This window comes from Lonchura striata, chromosome 4 (genome assembly GCF_046129695.1).
Source record: "Lonchura striata isolate bLonStr1 chromosome 4, bLonStr1.mat, whole genome shotgun sequence".
Classification (NCBI taxonomy): Eukaryota; Metazoa; Chordata; class Aves; order Passeriformes; family Estrildidae; genus Lonchura; species Lonchura striata.
In genome coordinates, this window is record NC_134606.1 from 46,542,165 (window position 1) to 46,563,285 (window position 21,121).

The 21,121-nt window shown below is 39.2% G+C and overlaps 1 protein-coding gene across 1 annotated transcript in view; it reads left to right on the forward strand.

Moving 5' to 3' along the window:
* Nucleotides 1-21,121, forward strand: part of COL25A1 (collagen type XXV alpha 1 chain) — a 294,301-nt gene that overhangs the window by 204,567 nt on the left and 68,613 nt on the right. The window contains exons 8-12 of the mRNA XM_021525517.2: nucleotides 1,301-1,372; nucleotides 2,254-2,361; nucleotides 5,423-5,458; nucleotides 17,202-17,228; nucleotides 19,652-19,696. Of these exons, the coding sequence (XP_021381192.1) occupies nucleotides 1,301-1,372; nucleotides 2,254-2,361; nucleotides 5,423-5,458; nucleotides 17,202-17,228; nucleotides 19,652-19,696 (288 nt within the window). The remainder of the gene's footprint in view (nucleotides 1-1,300; nucleotides 1,373-2,253; nucleotides 2,362-5,422; nucleotides 5,459-17,201; nucleotides 17,229-19,651; nucleotides 19,697-21,121) is intronic.

The following is a 21,121-nucleotide window of genomic DNA, read 5'->3' on the forward strand; positions in this document are numbered from 1 at the left end:
AGTCAAGGCTTTCTACATAGATCTCAAAGTGCTGTAGTACATTTAAATTGAAAATGGCTCAACCATTTCAACCATTATCTGCTGGCTGATAGTCTTAACAATTTTCAAATGATCATAGCAATTGTAATTTTAAGGAAAGACACCTTCATGGGATCGCTCCTTCTAAAATCTCTCTATTTTCATTGTGAAGTATCAACTTGCATCTGCCATGCAGTGCAGACCTAACTCTGTTTCCCATATGACAGAGAGGCCATTTCCTGTCTGTCAGCAGTATGGGGTGTACTAAATGTAGTGTTTGTTCTGTTTGTCTGTTAGTAAATTGTCTCTGTGATGTCTGTGTCGTGCTGTTCTCGTACCATGTTATGCTGTGTCCCTAGGGTCTGCCAGGCTTCCCCACAGTTGCTGCTCTGCACAGTAATCAGATCCTCACCGTCAAGGTTTGTGGCTGACACGTACCTGTTCAGTCAGGTCTCTCTGTATCAGCATAACAGTGCACATGAAAAATAGTTTTTAGCTTTTTATGGAATACCAGTAAATTCTTATGGTGGATCTAAGCTAGCCCTCACTGCCTTTGCTTTGATCTAAGTACTCCTGATGCAGAGCATGGAATCAAATCTATAACTGTGTACCTCTGGAAATGCCTACATTCCCTATGGTCGTTGACAGTATTTTATTTTCAGTTGAGTTTTTTTCTGTTCTGCTTCCCTGAGGCATACATGAGCGTGGAAAATGTCAGTGAACTCCATCCTGGTTACACATAGAGTCAGATATTTGTGTTAGATATCAGAGGTTTAATCTGTACGTCCAGATTTTTTCAAAGTGGATTTGCAAATTAAGCAGGAAGCAATCTGGTCAAGCTGGAACTTCAGACATTATAAAAATAACACCATTCTTCATGGCACACTATGCTGGTTAGAAAATCTGACTGAAAATTGAACTGGTGCTTTGTCTCTAGAAGCTTTGCTGAAAGAACAACATATAAAAATACTGATTTTTAGAGCCCGGGTAATGAAAAAACTAATACACATGCAGAATTCTCATGCAAAATCTGGGGAGAAAACAGTTACACATTTAAGTCACTGTATATGAGTTAAGTCATAGCAGTATGTCCTGTACAATAAAGGTAATCTTTTTCCAAAATAAAATGCACAGTTTCTTTCAGACAGAAGCACCAGTTCTTTTATAATAGCTATTGTAAATCTAATGAATATGTCTTTATTTCTTTCTCGGGCCTTCTGATGTCTATTCTTCAATTCTCTCATCTCTGATCTTCAACCTTTGACCTCACCTGCCTGATCAGATGGTGTTTCCTAAAATCAATCATGGGTTTCTCTCTGCTGATCAGCAGCTCATTAAACGCCGCCTCATTAAGGTAGTGCTTCATCTCACTGGAGTCTGGTTCTTCTTTACATTCAGTTTACTCTTTGCTGTACCTTTTTGTCAGATGCCATCTTATAGCAGGTTGTTCACTTGAAAATGCTTTGAAATGCAGCAACTGTTAATGGTATTAACAGTAAAAAGACCATGGGTGGCTTTGCGAAGTGAGACATGTTTGAGACGCCAGCAGCTTTTTCCAGCGGTTTGCAGTGATGTGCTGGAAATATCTAAAGCTCCATTTTGGGGTGTCTTTCCTTTTTTAGAGGGGAAGGTAATATGTTTTGACAACTCTCTTCAAAATTGACTTTTACAAATTGATAGGTAAAAATGAAAAGAGTTAGCTAATTATCACTATAAAATAGCCTCCCAAAACAGATGGAAAATTATGTACAACTCCATCAAGAAGCAGTTATTTTCCATGCTCGGTTTTGAAATCTATGCATGTATCATTCATGGGCTTGGAAAATTGCTGTGAAAATCTGTATATTCTCAGATGCGACTTTTCTTTTTTGCCTCAGCTTTGTTATGATTATGCAAATCATGAAGCAAAGAGATGCTTATCAAAAACAGTCACTTGCTCTGGAGAACTAGATGAGTAAAATATTTCAAGACCATCCCAAATTTTGGCATGTGTGCTGTAGAAAAACAGGCAGTTTAGAATCTGCACCTTCTGCTCTGTGGCTGATTGCACCAAACCAATACAAATGTTGGTCTTCAAGGCAAAGTGCTGTTTCTGCCATAAGCAGTGAAGAAGCCACTGTCCAGTTCATGGCAGCTTCTTCCAGCCTGTCTCACACTCTTTATGGGTGAATTGATCTGTTTTTATGTGGTTGATGCCTCTAAAACAAATTTGTGATGAGTTTTTTATTGGTTTAGGGGGACCAAGGACAAGCTGGACCCCCTGGACCTCCAGGGCCACCAGGACCCAGAGGTCCCCCAGGAGATACTGGCAAAGATGGTCCTCGTGGGATGCCTGGCTTAACGGTGAGTTACGCTGTTGCTGCTTTGGTGTGCACATTTCTCTCAAGTGTATGCCAGCAGAGCAGCAAAGACATTTTCTGAGGTAAGACTGGCAGGTAAGACACGGGGAAGCTGAACCACAGGCAGGTTTCAAGGTGTACCTGAAGTCACAGACACAGAGAAGAACTATATAGCAGGGCCAGAAGTAAGACCAAGGTTCCTTGCCTCCCACCCCTGGCAGTTTCCCTACACTTTCTAAGGTTTCTCAGTCACTCAGTGATGTTTAATAGCTGTGTGAGGAAAGTCCGCCCCTTTCCACAAGTAATAAATGTTTCTATTCAAACTTCAAGATAAAACTGAATTTGAGGCCTCATAGCATGGATGGGCTTGACTTCTTTCTCACTTCTTAATGGTTTAACCTCAAAAGTCATGGAATAAAGTAATAAATTGTTGAAGCTGCCCAGGGTATGATGAAGTTTGAAGTTAGATTCTGCCATCTTTAAACAAGAAGAACAGTAACATTTTCTTTGGCTCGGTACCTGTAGTTCATTAAGACAAGGAGCAGAATCCAGTACATTGTGTATTGTTTGTTTTAGGCACAGGATGAATCCCACACTTCTTAAATGGATGCCTAAACACATGACTTTTTAGAAAAGTATGTGTTTTATTTTAGTTTCATGTTTTGTGTCCGTCTTACTTTTTATGCCTTTCAAAGAAGTATCTCTCTTTTCACCATGGATGGCACTGTGTTATCAGTGTGGAAATGGAATCACAAGCAGGAGAGAGACATGAAAAATCAACTGGCACATGTACAGATGCACACACACATTCACATCCATGAAAGGTGAGGATTGTGGCCAGGAAGACACATAGGCAACCAGCAAGGTGAGGACCAGCACTGGAAACAGAAGCTGGTTTCTTGAAGAAAAAGGGTCACTTGTTACATGGGGCCAGGATGGCATGCATTTTTCCTGCAGGGCCTTTTTAGCTAAAACTGAGAAAGAAAATACTTACGCTTCTGTTCTAATCCTATTCAGTTATTAATTGTCTAAATGTGATATACCATGATAATAGTGAAATGCTGCTAAAATTTCTTGTTAAAATCCAGCAAATCTGGCCAGTAGAGACATGTAGTATTCTAGAGCTGCTGCTGTAGTTTTGGCTTGGCTTTTTTACCACTCCTGCCCTCAAAAGTTCTATCTTAAGGTTATGGAGTGACATTAGAAGTCTGTAGGTCTCATGATGATTTACTTTGGCAACCATCTCATTTCTTGTTAGTCCTGTGGCACATCAGGCACTGAGCCTCATCTAGATCTCAGTTGTGTTCTTTTATTGTAGTTAAATGGACTGTGGTCAGCAGAGTTGGTGCTGGTTTGATCTACTAAGGGCAAGGCTGAAGTCAGAATCCGTTTCTGATTGCAGCAATGCTGTTTTAAGAATTCACATACATAGATGGGGCTAGCAGAACCAGCTGGCCTTGCTAGTTACAGTGTGTTGTTTTGTGCTTTTTAGCAAAGGGATCATTAGTGTTTCTCATAACAGGAAAGTCATGCATTTTATGCAATGAGGTCATTTCATTTTATAATAGTTCTTTAGTGACTTTGACTTTAGATGGCAAGAGAGAGTTTCTTTTTATAGTTTTTAAGCTGTGACTATCTTAAGCCCTATAACATTATGGAAAATCAGTTCATAATACTGCTTTAGAGTCAGATACAAACAAGCACTCAGGTAAAAGCCATCCAGTTTGCTGCCCCTCAGGTTCTGTATCCTCAGGTTAATGTTCCTGATCCTCAGAGGGCTTGTTGCTCCATGGCTGTGTGATACACACTCAAATAGGAGAACTGTAAAGGGAGAAATTAGCTGAGAGGGAAGGACAGCTTTGTCTTTGAGGTAAAGACTTATGTGGACCTTTGAGTTCAGGAGCTGAAAACTGCAGCTGCACTGTGCTATGAGCTGGGGCACTGCAGCATCACACAGCTATAGGAGGATGTCCTTAGAGTGACCCATGACCATTAAGCAGATATTGCCTTTTTTACAGGGTTAGACAAGCAGGGCTTCTCTTCCAGCCTGTCCTACTCAAGTAAGAAGGTTTACAGGCACCACAGCTGTAAGATGGTGTTTTGGGGCAGTGACTGGCCAGAATGTGTGCCCCCATGGCTTCTTGCTCCCAGCTGTCATTGGTGTGCTTGCAGATGCTGCGTGTTTGCTTCCGAGTGCAATGCACGCATACCCAGAGAAGCAGCTCTGATTCTTTTCAGTTGCCAGGAACAACAACATCAGAGCAGTTCTCATCAATTTTATGACATGCTTTCTTTTATGACAAAGCTGCTAAAGAAGACCCTGCAGCTAGGCTGATACAATAGTGCATGGACTGCCCTGTGCTGAGTTGGGTTTTTAAGGGAGTGCTATGTAAACCAAACCACTAAAATGATAGGAGCTCTGGGTTTTTTTGGATAGGTATTTTTAGCCCATATTGTATGACTGATACGTTTTATTGTATATGTGTTCATATGGGAAGAAAGGGGAGAAGATAAATTCTGACTGTATGTAGAGTTGTGCCCACAAAATGAGAATACGTTGAGGAAATGACGGGTTACCATTTTGAAAGCCAGTCCAGGTATTTAACAGCTGAGTAATAATTTCATGGCTTCAAAATACCAATATTCATGGTTTTATGGAGCATGGTAATTGGCAACAGTAAGTTCCGCCTGCTCACTGAGGTGATGATATAGACCAGTAATCTTGGAATATATAAACTGTGGGATACAGCACATATGTTAAAATAACCTTTCTCTGTGTCCTTTAGCACAGTGGAATGGAATATGTTTGGAACCAAGGGACAGAGTCAGAACACCAATATTAACTCTTGCCTTAAGAACTATACCATTACATGATTGTGAAGTAGTGCTTCTTAAGATATCTGTGATTTGAATTATCAGGTTAAAAAGCAAGAAATTATTATGTTTAATGTGCAGTTATCTGCCATACCTGTTTATGAATAAAATTCTTGAGATAATTTATTACTAGATAGAAAACTGGATTCAAGATGTGTTGCTGAAGTTATTCACTCCTTTTTTATTTGAAGGGTGAGCCAGGAAAACCAGGAGAACAAGGATTGACAGTAAGTATCCTTCCAGTTTTCTAAGAAAGTGTAACGTGACATATATATTTTAAAAAGAGAAATTCCAAAAAGCTTTGTGGCTGTGTATTTCCTGACCTTCCCATGTCACAGGCTATTTGAGGCCTTATTTGTGAAGAAAACACAAGAAAGAAATCATCCTCTGTTTAAATACAGTCACCTGTCCCATAAGGCCGACTTCTTTAATCTTGGAGAAGCAGAAGGAAATAAAACAGCTAAGGTCACAGTAAAACAAGAAAGAACCAAGCCAGGGGTTCCCAGTTCCTGGCCCCCTCTTCACACTGTCTCTGAAGCTGAGCTGTTTCTACCTAGAGACCACTGAGCAGCACAGGAAGCATCTACATGTTTTATGGGCCAAAATTCAGGCTGTCTCTGTGACAGGGGCTCTGGACCTTTGCCTGACAGAGCAGTGAAGAGACAGCACTGAAACTGTCAGAAAGTTCTTCTGTTCTGAGGTTTTGGTTTTTTTCCTCTGTGTGTGTCAAATACTTCCAATTCATTTGGAATTAAATTGAAGCTCCACTGGTTGTAAATCAGCTTTAGCCAGAAGTTAAGGCATCATAAGTTTCTGCCTGTCACATATTCCCAGAATGGTGGAACATGCAGTGCTTCTTCTCCCTTAAGATCTCTCTAAACACAGTCATTTTTATTTTTATGAGAGATGACAGATTGTAGCTCAGGGCATGTGGTTTTGATTCCTGAGTGCTTCTGAGGAGGAGGATTATCAGTAATAATCAGCTCAACAATCAGTACAGATATGATTGCTGTCTGAATTTGTGAAGATGTAAACAGGTGCAATGATATTTTACCTTGACAAATTGCAAAATACTTTCAATTGACAAAATCCAATATCTTCTGAAAGAAAAAAAAAAAAAGATTGCGGGACTTGGAACTATCTGCTGTGATCAGGTAGTTGAAGTCTTGTAGTTTTTCATTTTGCAGTAAAGGTTTATTAATTGTACAATCAAAGCCTCCCAAAGGTACCCAAAGGTACTACCTCATGTTTTAACATGCTTCTGTGCTCTTTTTTACTCTGTTCTTTTGGTTTCTGAGTGCCTGTGAACAATAGATAAAATAGCTAGGAAGGGAGCGCTTTTGGTTTGTTTTCTTGGATTTGGAATATTCTCCAGTTTGACCTCAGGACAGAACTCACTCATGTTCTGCAAAAGTGTTTTTCTATTCAAGACCAGATCTGCAGAGTCACAGGATCCTTGAGGGCTTTAAATTCATCTCCTTTTAGTCCCCATGTTCAGAGCATTCCCACTGCTCTAACATAACCATTACATCTGTGTGTAAGAACTAAATAAATGCTACTACTATGTTTCTCTAAATGCAGATATGTTTCAATAGCAAGAAAAGGTGTTTAAAAATCAAATCAGCAAACTTGAGTTGGAGAAAGATCCCAGATTACACAAATTTTCAGCTCCAAATGTCTGCTTCAAAAGTCAGTCTGACAGTTTAAATGTTAGGTTATGTATAGATCAAGTAAAGAGCATCAGATATCAGGGAGGTAATTAGGTTTTTTTATTCTTCTTGGTGCTTCTGACATACTCTTTATGCCAGTACAGATCTGCAGACTTCTCTTCCCTGTGGAAAATGTTACAATTATTCAGGGACTATTTAGCTGTTTCTGACAACTTCCATAATTCATTTCATGTATTTTCATACTGGAAATTCAGATACTGCTCCAGGAATAGCTGATTTCCCAAAAGGTATAAGATTGCATTGCTAGGAAAAACAGTGTATTATTTGGTGAGGAGCACAGGCCTTTTCCTGAGTTTCTTTTTATGCATTTTTCACCTATTATCAAAGTAAAGGGAAATGGAAGTCTCTGCCCAGAGGAGTTTCTACGTTGTTTCTGCAGGAATTCTTTTGTAAGGAATTGGCCTTTGTTTCACACAGTCTCAAGTCTTGAGTTAGCTTCCTCTTTTTCTTCTTGATGAAACTGAAACTTGGAGTTCAATGAGTTCCAAAAAGTACTACCAGTCCTGGTCTCCCTCTCTCTGTGGTTTCCTACTTGCCCGCCTGTCCAAGGTCCTTCCCATTAAAAGCAATATTGTGGTATATATTATGATTCTTCCTCCAAGATGGAGCCAAGAAGAGCACTACATGCTAGAAGAGATGACATGGTGACTTGCTGAAGGCATGCTGAAAGTTGTGGAAGATGAAGGCTATTTATGGCCTACAGGATCACACTCTGGCTTTAAATTCCATGGTGCTGTTCAAGTTAAGGATAGCAGCAAGCCTGACCTGACCTCTGAATTATAATGATGGGGACAGAACATTTTTCTCTTTCAAAAGCATTTTTTACACCTTTATTTGGTAGCATGCCTTGGTGCTTATAGATTAATGTACATGGTATTGATAGAACTGGCAATTTAGTATGAGCCTGTGAACCAACAATGGCATAGCTTGAAATGACTTTGTTTTCTATTTTCTCACAAAAGAAGGGTAATAAATTTCTTGAAGAGTACACGATATGGCGACAGAAATGGGTAACAGTGTTTTCCAGCTTGTTCCTCAGCATGTACCACAAGCCTGTGACACACACTGAGTAATGAGTGACTTACTGTATGAATCAATACCTACAGGTAACCAGGGTAACCAGGAAGCCTCAGCTGAAATGCAGAGTGGATTTATTTAATCACCTCTCCGACAACACTGGGCAGCCAAGACACAGACACAGCTCCATTAGGCTCAGTTTATCCTAGTGAAAAGAGACACACAGGGGTACAGGCTCTGTTAGGCTCAGCTCATCCTAGTGCACAGCAGGGCTGGGGTGGAGCTGCTGCTGGCCCCAGAACATCAAAGGTTTTTTGCAGGAGCAGTTTATCATAAGGCTGTGCTTCTATGATCACTCCTTCTCTCAGCAGAAAGAAGGCTCAAGCATGTCTGTGACAATGTATTATCTCCACACAGGAATTCTGCTTCTCAGGACAGGAGAGGATGAACAACAGTAGACATTATAACTTAGTTTCCCCACACCAAAATTCTTAGTGTTCCCAGCTGCAAGGTCACTCTGAATGAAATTACTTCCTCCTTAACAAATCTTGTGGGTTTTACCCTTTCCTTCAAACACCTGCAACAATGTGTACTTTGATTTACAGAAAGTTGATATTATTTTAATGCATTTGGAATTCTGAGAACGTTCATATTCTTCTTTCAATGAAACAGGAAATCCAGTGACTCTAGTGAAAAGATGGCAATTTGCTACAACCGAGAATCTGTTGCCATGTTTTTCTTAATATTCAATGAAGTTCTGTGTTAGTAAATAAAAAAGGAAATAATATTTCAGGGTGATGTTTTGGCAGTAATAACTTTTCTCCCTCTCAGTCAGGAGAGTTTTGCTTGTACCATATACAGAGAATGACAGTCTTTGAGTTCTCTGACATGAATTCTGCTTTGGTTCAAGAGAGTTTGTTTTCAAAAAAGGAATGGCTTTTCTTTTTCCCTGTTTCTGTTGTAAAAACAATGTGTGGGTTATGGCATAGTGGTGGGACAGTTTAGAATGTGGGAGATTCAGTTGTTTCTTACAGGAGTCTCATTCTCTGTTAAAAATCATTCCAGGTGGTCTAAGTGCCAGCATGCTTCTTTTGCTGGTCTGTACTTGCAGTTGAGATATTTGGGAGAACTCTTTGCAAGGTTTTTTTGACTCTGTATGTTGCTGTGTCAGGAAGAATATGTTTGCTCTTTGAGCCAAGAAATTTCAGTTTCTTTTTAGGCGAGATGGAGGTTTAGGTTATAAAGATGTGACTGCATGCCTCTTTAATGTTAGAAGAGAATGAAAGAATGATTTGTAGTTGAAATTTGTGTCTGGTTTCCATGACATTTGAAAGCCTTGCAGATGTACTTTCTTCGAGAGTTGAAGGTATCATTCCTCTGTACAGAAAGGATTAAGAGAATTCAGGGGAGGCCAAGCAGTGGGGTGACCAAAGGGATTAAGTTTTGAAATATTATGTGGAACTAGAAAAATGTATACTACTCGAGAGAAGGCCAGTAGTTTCTGTAGCTTTTCAACCTTTTCAGTTAAAGTTGTGTCCTGCCTCTTATAATCCATCCTGCTTTCCCTGCCATTTGTCTGCAATTCTTGGTGATAAGGACTCTTAAGTACCATGCAGGAGTTTTTCCAGTTAATTTTCTCATTTTCAGAGTGAATAATGGATGGATTTGTGATTCTTTTCTACCCAAGAGTTAGGATTTATGGTTGCAGACTATTCATGAGAAAGTAGAGTCAGTGATGGAAAATATTAAAGGCTGACACTGGCAGATGGACATGTTCAGATTCATAAACTGCAGTGGGATAGAAGGTGTGCATGGGATGGTTTTGTTCCTAATTTCCATTTAGGAGACTTTTTGTGCTTTTGTCTGTAAAGTATACACATAGTTCATATTAATAGAAATCTGGAATATTAAAATATGCTAAGTTTTCAACTCCTTTTTTCAGAAGTAAATTTAAGCATGTTTAGTGTAAAAACACATCTGTCAGTGAAAGAAAACCTCAGTGTATTATTTTCTTCCCCAAAATGGGTCTTAAAGACATATAAGTAATTTTACATATGTTTTACATGAACAGAACACTCCACAATAACCAGAGAACTCAGGTAAAGGTGCCTCTTTGAAAAAGAAATCTATACTATGATTATTAACCCAAATGCAAAATCTCTTTGCTTTAAGATACATTGTTTTCCAGACTAGTACTTTTGTGTTTATACAGACTTACTGGGCATCTGTTCAAGAAAGTAAAACGTAATGTTATTGCTTTCACTGGTTATTCAGAAAAAGGAGGATGTTCTTCCAAAGGATATAGCCATATTTGTGAAAGACAGTGGAAAAGTGTAACCTTGCCATTAAGTCTGTAGAATGTCACATCTTTAAAATTAATTAATACTATTTTTCATCTTAGGTTAAAATGAACTCTCAGGGACTAGGCAGAATTGTCTGGGAAGTTCTGCTGGTTTCAATCCAGCCTTTCAGGCCAATGGTCAAGGCCAGATTCTCAGCTGCTGGGAATCCTCATAGCTCCTCTGGGAAGCTACTAATTGTGATTTTGTTTTCAATGGCCAGAGTTCTGTAGGCGCCTTCTTTGTTTTATTCTGGTAGCATGTTCATAGTAAATTTTATAAGGTGTTGTTCTTAAGCTGTTTAGCTGCAAAAGTTTATGAGAACTAGCAGATGAAATGGAAATTCTCAGCTTGTGCCTTTCACAGAAACTATTATTTTTTTTCTCACCAGTACAGTTGCACTGGGCTTAACTTGCTGGAGATCTCAGGGAAAATAGTAAGGCATTTTGTAACTTCTGCACTTTGGTAATGGCTGCCACAACAATTACTAGAAGAATGAAGATAAGAAGCTCTTCTCCAGCACTAATTAACTGCAGCACTTTTCATCAAGTAAGGTAGATAGCGTGGGGGGAGGGGGGGGTCACTCCTTTTTAAGAAGTTACAAAATATTTTTCATTGTACTTAATCTCTTTTCTTAACTGATCATTCTTATACCTAGGTGATGCATCAATATTACAGCTTATTCAACTGAACATTGCAATTCTAGCATTCTAGAAACTAGTCTTTATGAAACACTCCTCAACCATGCAGGTACATATTTTCAGAGTTTTACACAAAGGAAATGGGATCCAGACACAGGCTCCACTGAAATGCAGATTAATGCTTTGTATGAAACATGTGCTTTGTCTTCTTGTATATTTGGTAGTTCAGGTTTCCATTTTCAGTTCTTTATGCCATTAGACTGGTAAGGAATTGGTTTGTGGGAAAAAGGAAGGGATCATCCTCCTCTACTTGGCACTGGTGAGGCCACACCCAAGTGCTCTGTCCAGTTATGGACTCACTACAGGATGGACATTGAGGCACTGTAGAGTGTTCACAGAAGGGGAGTGGAGCTGCTAAAGAGTCTGAAGCACAAATCCTGTGAGGAGCAGCTGAAGGAGCTGGGGATGTTTTGCCTGGAGAAAAGGAGGCTCGCTTGTTGAGGCACCTTCTTGTTGTCTTCAGCTACCTGAAAAGAAGGCTGCAGCCAGGTGGGGTTTGATCTCCCAAGTAACAAGTGATAGGACAAGAGGAAAGTGCCTCATGTTGCATTAGCAGAGGTTTTATGAAAAATTTCCTCCTGGAAAGAGTTGTCAAGCATTGGACCAGGCTACCCAGGGAAGTGGTTTGAATCACCACCCCTAGAGTTATTCAGGACGTGCATAGATGTGGCAGTCAGGGACATGGCTTTGTTAGGGACTTGGCAGTGTTAGGTTAACGGTTGGGCTCAATGATCTCAAACATATTTTCCAATCTAAACAATTGCATTATTCTGTTCTAAGTGTTTAATGATTCTTACAGGCAGCAAAAGGAAAATATCTGTTCTCAGGAACAGTCCTGGAACTTCTTTTGTTTCATAGAAATACAGACACAATACTTCCCAGAGGTCTTCTGGTTACAAAGAGCTTTCACTTTCATGAAGGTATGGAAGTAAAGAAAATCCTTCTGGTTCTTTTGTTGCTCTTCAGTTGTGTTTTTGGGGTTTTCTTGTTTGCAAGGCTTTAGAATAAGAGAGTTTTTGTATGACAGTGTATTGCACCATTGTGACCTACTTTGCTGTATAACTTATTCAGTGTACAAAAACATTCATGTTTTCCTTGTGTTTTTGTTAGGCATTTTCATTTGGTGTTTGTGCTCATTGTCCATGAACTCTAACACCTTGTAAAACAAATCATTATTCCTGCCCCAGACCTGCAAATTGAAAATGCCTCAACTTTTTAATTTATACATTTCTTCAAACATTAAGCAACAGAGTCCCTAGAAATTGAATACAAAAGGTTACTAATGCATCACACCCTGAATTACTCTCTCTCTTTGAAACTGCAGCTTTGACCTTTTCAGGACTGAATTTTCTTATTTTCAAGATTGCTAAAACACAGGGAACATATAAAGTGTAAAAGGAAAATAAAATTGTAACATTAGAAAGGAGGTGTAGTAAGAATACCGGACCCCAAACTTTGTTTTAACTACACTTAGGTAAATCTTTTCAGTTTGGTTTGATTTTAGTGGGGGGAGGGTGGGTTTGGGTTTCTTTGCTTGTTTGTAGGGGTTTTTTTTTCTTAGTTTTTGGTGTATTTTGTTTTGTGGGGGGTTTTTTGTTTTAATTTGTTCTGAATTGTTACTTGTTAAGGACCAACTGAAATGTCCAACTTCATTCAATCATTTCTATAATGTAAAGACTTGGCATGCTACAATCTCTGGTGGTTTGGTTGATTTCCAAAAACAGTGATTGAAGAATGGCAGGTCATAATGAAAATATTTTACCTTTTAAAAAACACAATTGCATAAAATACTTTTGTGTGCATTTGTGTTTATCCTTAGTTACCCAGTTTTCCAAAACTGGAGTGTTTAGATATTATCAATAATTCTCCTTCTCCAGAGAAACACAGAGGGCAGTTGAATTTCTTTGGAGCTACATACACACCTTATTTTTCATCTTCCTACTGTGCAGTTATTCGAACGAGAACCTAATTCAGTGAAGCCCTGCAATAGCTTGTCACAACTGCCTAGCTAGTTTACTCAATTGGATGTGATGGCAAAGGGCTCTTCTGAAATGTTCATGGTGGCTGAAAGAGCAAGAACTATATTTTATTTTGATTATATTTAGTTATCTTCCTATTCTGGGCTATTCAAGACTACTTGCAACCAAAATTTTCAGCCTTCTCAATTGAGGTTCCTCTGTGAATATGTGTCAATTTGAGGAAAAGTGGCATAATCCTAGAAAACGCTGAGCAGTCACTTCATCTGAGCAGTTTTCTCAAACTTTCTTTGGAATTCTTGAAGTCTAAATGCTCTTTAGAAAAAGAGCTTTTTGACATCAATTGCCAGTGGTTTAGGAGTTGATTCTAAGCATCCCTTTGTGGAAACTCTGTCAGCTTTCAATGATGCAGGCAAAAGTCAAATATTTGCTATCAACATAATCTGTCATTGATCAATGACAGATATCACATATATGTATATGTAGTTAGAAGGTAGAAGAATTCTAAACTTCTGGGATTGTTTTGTTTTCTTGGTCAGCCAATGGTTTTAAAGGGCTGTGTGTTTCTGTTTTACCTCCCTCACACACCCAGATGTGTTGGTGGCAGAGGGGCAGTGTGTTCTGTGTGGTGTAGATGGAGATGTAGGTGGAGATTTCAGCAGGTTCCGTGTGTGTGTGGGGTCAGTGCAGAGCTGAGCTTTGGGCTTGAGGTGGGAGCCTGTGGCAGCAGCTCTGCGTTGCCTGCCAGGACCCAGGGGCAGAATATCTGTCCAGGGGGAACCTAACTGAGCCTGCATTTGCAAAGCATCCCTTTGGTTGTGCTGCAGCTAAAAGCAGGGCTAGGATATTGCTGCAGCTTATACAGAACACAGGACAGCTGAAGGAAACCAGAGAAAAACATCAAAACAAAGCATCCTGAGGAACTGACTGGAAACGTTCACATATCTCTTGCCTTCTGCTTCTGTCTCCAGACCTACACAGAGATTTTTATTGCTGGTCTTACTGTCTGTTCTTCAAGTGGGTACCACAGGATGCTCCCCAGTTCAGTAGAGTAATATGGGGGGAAAATCCACATGTTCATATGGAATTTTCTGCATAGATTCTTTTAAAAGCTATCACTCCTCTGGAAATAAGCTAAAGCCTTGTTGGTTTGGGGTTTTTTTGGTGGTTTTCTTTTGGTTGTTTGTTTGTGGGGTTTTTTAGGTTTTTTGGGGGGTTTTTTGTTGTTGCTTTTTTTTTTTGTTGGTTTGGTTTTTTTTGTTTGGTTTGGGGTATTTTTGTATTTTTATTATTATTATTTCATTATTTCATTTTTTTTTTATTACCAGATTTCATTTACTTGCTTGTTTCTATCTCTCCAGTGTCATTCTGTGCCATGATAAGAGATTTTAGGTAATTTTAGAAAAATAAGCACCATCCTGAGGTGTTCTGCAGGCTTTTTTGTTTGTTTGTTTGTTTTTTTTAAGTTTTCTTTTAGTAACCTAATTTCACATTTTCTTTTTAAATAGTTGCTGGCTTATGTGGGGGAGGGGTGAGAGCTGTCAGTGAATGACCTGTTAATTTTCCAATGACTTTGAGCTTCTTTTCCCAATGCTAGAGAGTACTGCTTTAAAGAAAATGTTTCTCTTCAGGTATGTTTTGCAGTCAGAATATTCTAAGGATAAAAAGAACTTGTTACCCCATGTAAATTGTGAAATGTATCAATTTAAATAAGCTTTTATTTGAAATTTTTTTTTTGAGTCAATAACCATACAATTTCTGAAGGTAGCTGTGCTGTTGAGGACTGTTCATGTCATCAAGTGGCTCAGTGGATGTGAAACACCAGGGCTATTTCCAGTCTGAGTAGAGGCTTAAGTACCAGAAATGGAAAACTTCTAATTGCATAAGATATTTATGGATAAGTATCTGCTGCATCTTTTCTCTGAATGATTCATTTTAAAGCCACCATAAGACTACGGCACCATGTAAATATTTTCATATCCTGTAACTCATCTGGAGAAGCTGGAATGATGTCAGGGATGAAGAGGAAATTCTGGGGGGAAAAAAAATGTTTTCTACAATGTCTTGAATGATATCTGCCCCACAAGCTGACAGCTGCAAGCACCAGGCAGAAAGTCCTCAACAGAGAGTACATTTAACAGGTTGCTTTGGGGGCTAATATTAGGAAGTGAATTATCATTTTACCTTCATACAGTGGTATTGTATTAAGGGCTCCCAAATGGTAATTTAATATAGCTGAAGGTCTTTAGAAGGTTTTAATAGCTTCTTAAGTAGCTAGAAACTGATATAGACATAAAAACTGATTAGACATAAAAATAGCTGGTATGAGCTATGATGGAGGTCTTCATTTGTTCCGTATTCACTTTGGCCTACTGATGGAGGGATTTTTCCCAAGACCTGAAATAACCCTGAAATGCAGCAGGTTAGTTTGCAACAGGTCAACAGACAACTGATGCCCAGGATGTAGACATTTGGAGCCTATTTTGATAACATTGCTGGAGGGAAAGCATTAGTTTGAGCATTAATTTCTTGGCGTTTTTAAAATGCTAGACTTGTATCTTTCTTACAGAAGAAAAGGATAGTGTCAGACACTTGAAGAAAGGGAAGAACACTGTTTGTGGACTTGTTGTTCTATTTGTGATTTCTGACCCAGCAGATCACTCACTCTCAGGCACTTACTGAAAAGAAGACTTGATTTAAACAGCTCTTTTTGTGAAGCGCTGTGAGCTGCGGACATCTTTCTCCATCTCAAAAAGCAGATACTCACTATATTCATTGCTGTGATCATCACCAGTGCTGAGTGCTTAGGTACTTGTGCTTTCTTTTGAAGGCAAGGGAGACAGGTTCCTTTATCAGAATCTGTCTCTGCAGTTTAAAGAAGATGCTCACAATACTTTTCTTCTGTTAAAACAATCAGGCCAAACTTTCAAGAAGCAGCATCGATCTATGCTTTTCCAAGGTTTGATACCAAATCTTAGAGATACCAATCCACATTTAAAACTGCAAGACTTTCATCCACATCAGTGAATGCAGCACTCAGAATTACCACCAGTGGAGCTTTTTCTTGTTAGCAGTTTAAAGTTGCATTGGAGCAATGTTCCAGCAAGCCCTGCATCTACTGACAGTGGAGGGTTCTGCCTAACTTCGCACTAATTTTAGAATGAAATCAGCATCACGTTTTGAGGCAGAAATTCTTTTGTTCTCCTGAATAATTGCAGTTCTGGTATCAATCAGTTCTTCTTTTATTCTTTCTCACATTAGAAGGATTTGAATTCGCCAGTTTTTGTGTTGGTTTTTACACCCTCATGGACTGTGAATTCACCTTGCTTGGTATACCACCAGCACCCACAGTTTGCACCGGTGCCCATGGTAGGAACCTGGGGACAAATGTGCACAGAGCTGTGGTGGACATGGTCTGGGTGTTACCAAAACCGACTGCCAAAGTGCCCTAGATGTGGTTGGTAGATCTACTTTCTATCTGTTTCCCCTCTCCACTGTGGCCTCCTGGGTACTTCAGAGACACCAGGTGAGAAATGGGTCCTCTTAATATCAACAAGACTTTGACTCCTGTATGACATTAAGGAAAGTTAAGCTTTCCTGAGCTGAGCTATCTCTTCCTGTCTTCTCAGGTCATGGGGACAATATGGTGGTTTTTTGCTTCCCAACAGCATTCTTAACAATTTCTGAAGCTAAAAATTTTTCTCTTAACTTGCAAATGATGGCACACATGACAGGTTGGGTACAACACAGTCATGTGTGCTGATACTTAGAAGGTGAGAAGATTTTGAGGTTTATGCTTCTCTCTATCGCAAAAATGCTTGTTTGCATGAACCTTGTTTTTGTGCTGACAAGCTGATATATTACTGTGGACACACAACTGGCTGTTGGCTGATACAAGAGAGAAAACCACAGTCATCTTAATGCTGGGAGACTTTTCAGTATTAGAAGAAACAGATGGCTTGGAAGAGAAAATACTAGAAGGGGGAAAATTTGAGTATTCTGGGTTGTAGTTAGATCAGTTCCAAAAGTGAAGAGGAAGATTCGTTGTGCGTTTTGAGCATAAACTCTTACTTTTCTTTGATATATAAAATATCAGCTGGTTTCAGTCCAGTATCAGAGTGCTTACACAATAAGACAGTCTTAATTAGTCATTTCAGTTTAAATTGGCTGGAGTTTTGATGTTAATTGAATTGTTCTTCCTTTGCAGGGACCTCAGGGGCCTCCAGGACAAAAGGTATAGTATAAACACAATGCTGTGAAAATGATTATTCCTCCTGTGCCATATTGCAAGCAGAAATGGTGACTAAGCTACTGTACAATGCATTGAATCAATTACCTTAGGTCCTGAATTTTGTTTTTGCAAAATGGAGCCATATAATGTGAGACACAAGATTTCTCATTTCCCCCATCATAAGAAGTTCAAGCAACGCAGAGCAGACTGTTTTCAATCTGTCTGCTTAGCTTTCAGGTGAAAAGGTCACTATAATTTTCTCATTCAAACACTGGTGCGATTAAGAAACCAAAGTTAAAACATTGTGAAAGGTGGGGAGATACAGTTTCTGATTAAATGCATGTCTCTGCTCAAGTAGATCAGTGCCATATGACTAAAGAATTGACCAGCAGAAACAAAGGACATAGGTGTTGCTGATAAATAGTGCTTGGTCGGTGGTGTTCAGGTGGTCTGCCAGTGTCTTCCTGTTCCTTCAGTAACCTGAGACCCGACTTCCTGGGAATGCCTTCAGCATTATTTGCACTCATTAAAGCTGACTGCCTCGGTTTGATTGAGTGAGTTTAGAATTTATGGAATTACGCCATTAAAACAGTCCTCAGAATATCAGCAGTAGCAGCTAGTGAATGGTACTTTTCCGGCATCTGACTCGCATAGCACCAAGGTGAATCATTTTCTAGCTGATTTCAAAAGATTGAAAAGTTGTATGAAAGATATGTAACAAAACAGGTATAATTTGTATAAAGGGCATAAAAAAGAAGAGGAAGGCATAAGTAGTATTGGCATATGTGAGAAGGATGCCTGCTTTCCTTACTTCTGAGATAATGTTCTTTAGAGTAAAGCATATGTTAAAACAAAGCTTTTTTAAGAAAAGAAAAAAAAACCTGTAATATGTAAAAACATAATCCCAAAGTATACAAATTGGTGGAATTTTGGCAGCTGTGGGCTGTATAGAGTTTGCAGGCTGAAGGAGAGAACTACCCTTTGTGTTTAGCAATGCAGGAATGCGGCTCATGTCTGAGTTGCCATTACAAAACTGTACCCTGAGAATTGTAGAGGAGGATATTTTCCATGTATGAGATCAGCAAACCCCACGTGCTGATGAAGTTTTGAATATCTGATAAACATTTACTTACCACAGTAGAATCAGCTTCATTTTACACTTTCTAGCATACTGTGTTCCAGAAGAAAAATAATCAACTGCCACTGAGAGGAGGAACTATTATACATAGGATAGTTTATTGAGGCCGATGGTTTAATACCTTCTTAAGCTTTGCCTTCTGGTTTTCTGGAAAAATGATACAGAGAGGTGAAAATGTTCACTCAGGCCCTTTTGCAGCAGCTTAAAGCCATGGCCACGCATCCAGCAAAAAGAGACAACAAGGATGCCAAAGTGGAAGCTTTGGGAGAAAGAGGAGAACATTGTATGTCAAGGAGATATGCTGGGATGTGGTGTATTATTTCTTACTGATTCAAAGCTCTGTTACTAGCTGTTGGGGGGTTCTTGAGACCTTCATGAGTTGCTTCCTTTTCCTGTTTCACAGGATTTCCCAACTCTATTACTTGACAAAATGTGTGCATCCATTTTGAACACGTTTCCTTTGGGTGTCGGTGATAATTTTAGTGACACCTCTAACCAAAGTAGAGAGGGAATTGCTGTGCAGCAATTCTTTAAGTTCCGGTCCTGAGCAGTGCCATCTTTATAAATAAGAGAATTCTGTATAAGCAGGTGCACCTTTCCTGCTTTCCTCATGTTTTGTGTTTTCACTGAACTTCCATAGCACAAGATCCTTCAAAAAATTACCTATCACATATAGAAATTTACAGTATGAGAGCTTTGTAAAAAAGATCCCTCCAATGTTATAAGTCATTGTTAATTTTTTTTTTCTTCTTTGTCACTTGTGTTTGGCCTGTATTGACCTTTTAATGCTGATTGCACTCATATTGGTGCAGTTTCAAAGTGTATCTGTAACTTGTACTGTCAGACTGAATCACTGCATATTATCTCTTAAAAGCCTTGAGATTGATTGGTGCCACAAGTTATTGAGCTTGAATGATCCCTCTAGAAGCATTAATAGTTTTGTTCAAGTCCTATATTTGATTGCATAGGATCAGTCTCAAAACTTATTGTGAGCATTAAATGGAATAGCATTTCAGTTTTTACATCTATGACGTTACAAAACATGAGCTTGAAGCTTGTTTCTGGAAAAGGCCATGCGGTCTTTAAAATGTACAATATGAGAATATGTCTAGTTTGTATAAAATCTCAACTGAATGGAGAGCTCAGCCTGGATAAAAATGAGTTCTTCAAAAATTTATTGCAGCTCCAATAAGCAAACATTCACCATTACGTCTAAATACGGTATTATGAGATGAAAGGTTTCATGACCTGTTTAATTTGCTAAACACTGGCGTCTGTTTCCCTCCAGGGTTCTGTCGGAGTGCCTGGTGTTCCAGGGAAAGATGGACAAGTGGTGAGTTCTCTGACTTTTTCAGCAGTGCCATTATTTATGTAGTGGATTAAGCAATTTCAGGCTTGTTCACATGAGCAATATGCAGCCTTATATCCAGAACTGTGACTTCAAATTGGATCCATGGAAAAGACCATGTATAATATAGCATAATGTGTTTTGTGCTCTGAAGTAATTTTTTTCTAGTTTTACCTGAACAAGTAGCAAATGTAATTAATTAAGCTGAAGGTCTGGTGTTCAAATTTGGTAATGGCTGATAGGCTGTAGAAAGAAATGCATATTAATAGTGTGTTACTTGAGTCAGTGTATTTACAAACAAAGGGTTTTTTACTTTTTGTTTACTCAGTCTCATGATACAAACACTTTCATTTATATTGGATATTGATGTGGAGCCAATACGTTGTTAATACTACTTACAAATAGAGAAGTAAAAAGAAGTGGAAGTACAGCTGGAGGATAATTTGAAATTGAATTCTGAGGATGAAAACACAGAGGAATAAATCAAACAAATATTTTTTGAACACAACCAAAAGGAAATGCTAACTTAGGCAAGTCACTGTCATAGTTCAGAATGGCCCTCCATAAGGAGAGGTCACAATAAAGCAGCAGGGCTGTGTTACAGCAATGCTAAGGTTTCTTGGCAAATCTGGGTGATGAAGTTTAAATAATATTTCTCCTTGACTGTAAAGAATATAATCCATCTGTTGTTCTCACAAGCCCTAGCATTCCTAGTGAACTTCAAAAGCACTGGCAAGGGATGCCAAAAGGAAAATGTATGATATATATGTTCACCAGGTTCAAGCAGCAGCAGATGGTAGTGTATAAGGGTTGTCTTAGAAAATCCTCTCTTGTGCTTCCCTCAGCAAGAGGGAATAAGTATTCCTAGGAATAAATGTTGTTTCAAATAATTTACTTTTAATTCTTCTTTCCTAAAAAAGAAAAAAAAAAAGGATGTATTGTTTCTAATAGCATAATACATGGTATTATGTGGAGTTGCGTTATTTGTATGTTTTATTATCCCTGTATTATGTATTGGTTTATTCCTTTGTACCCCCGTGTGCAACTTGGTTTATCCCCAGTTTTCCCGCCTTGTCCTCCCTTCCTGCCTTCCCAGTATCTATCCATCACCCTGAAAGAGGCATTTTACCACCCCCGGGTGCCTTGTCTATCACTCGGTGCCCCTTCCCATCCATCCAGAAGCTTCTACTCAGGGCACCGGGTGATTGGGCGAGGACCTGGGGCTCCCCCCATATCCTTCCCCCATTGGACTCCACCATATCCCCCCATCCCGGAGCCACCCCCTATCCCTATCCCCATTGGTCGTTGGATACCCCTCCCTTACAGTTTATAAGCCAGTGCAAGCACCTTGTGCTTGTTCCTGTTGGCTGGCATCGTTTTAGGACATTTGGTCCAGTTGGGCTACAATAA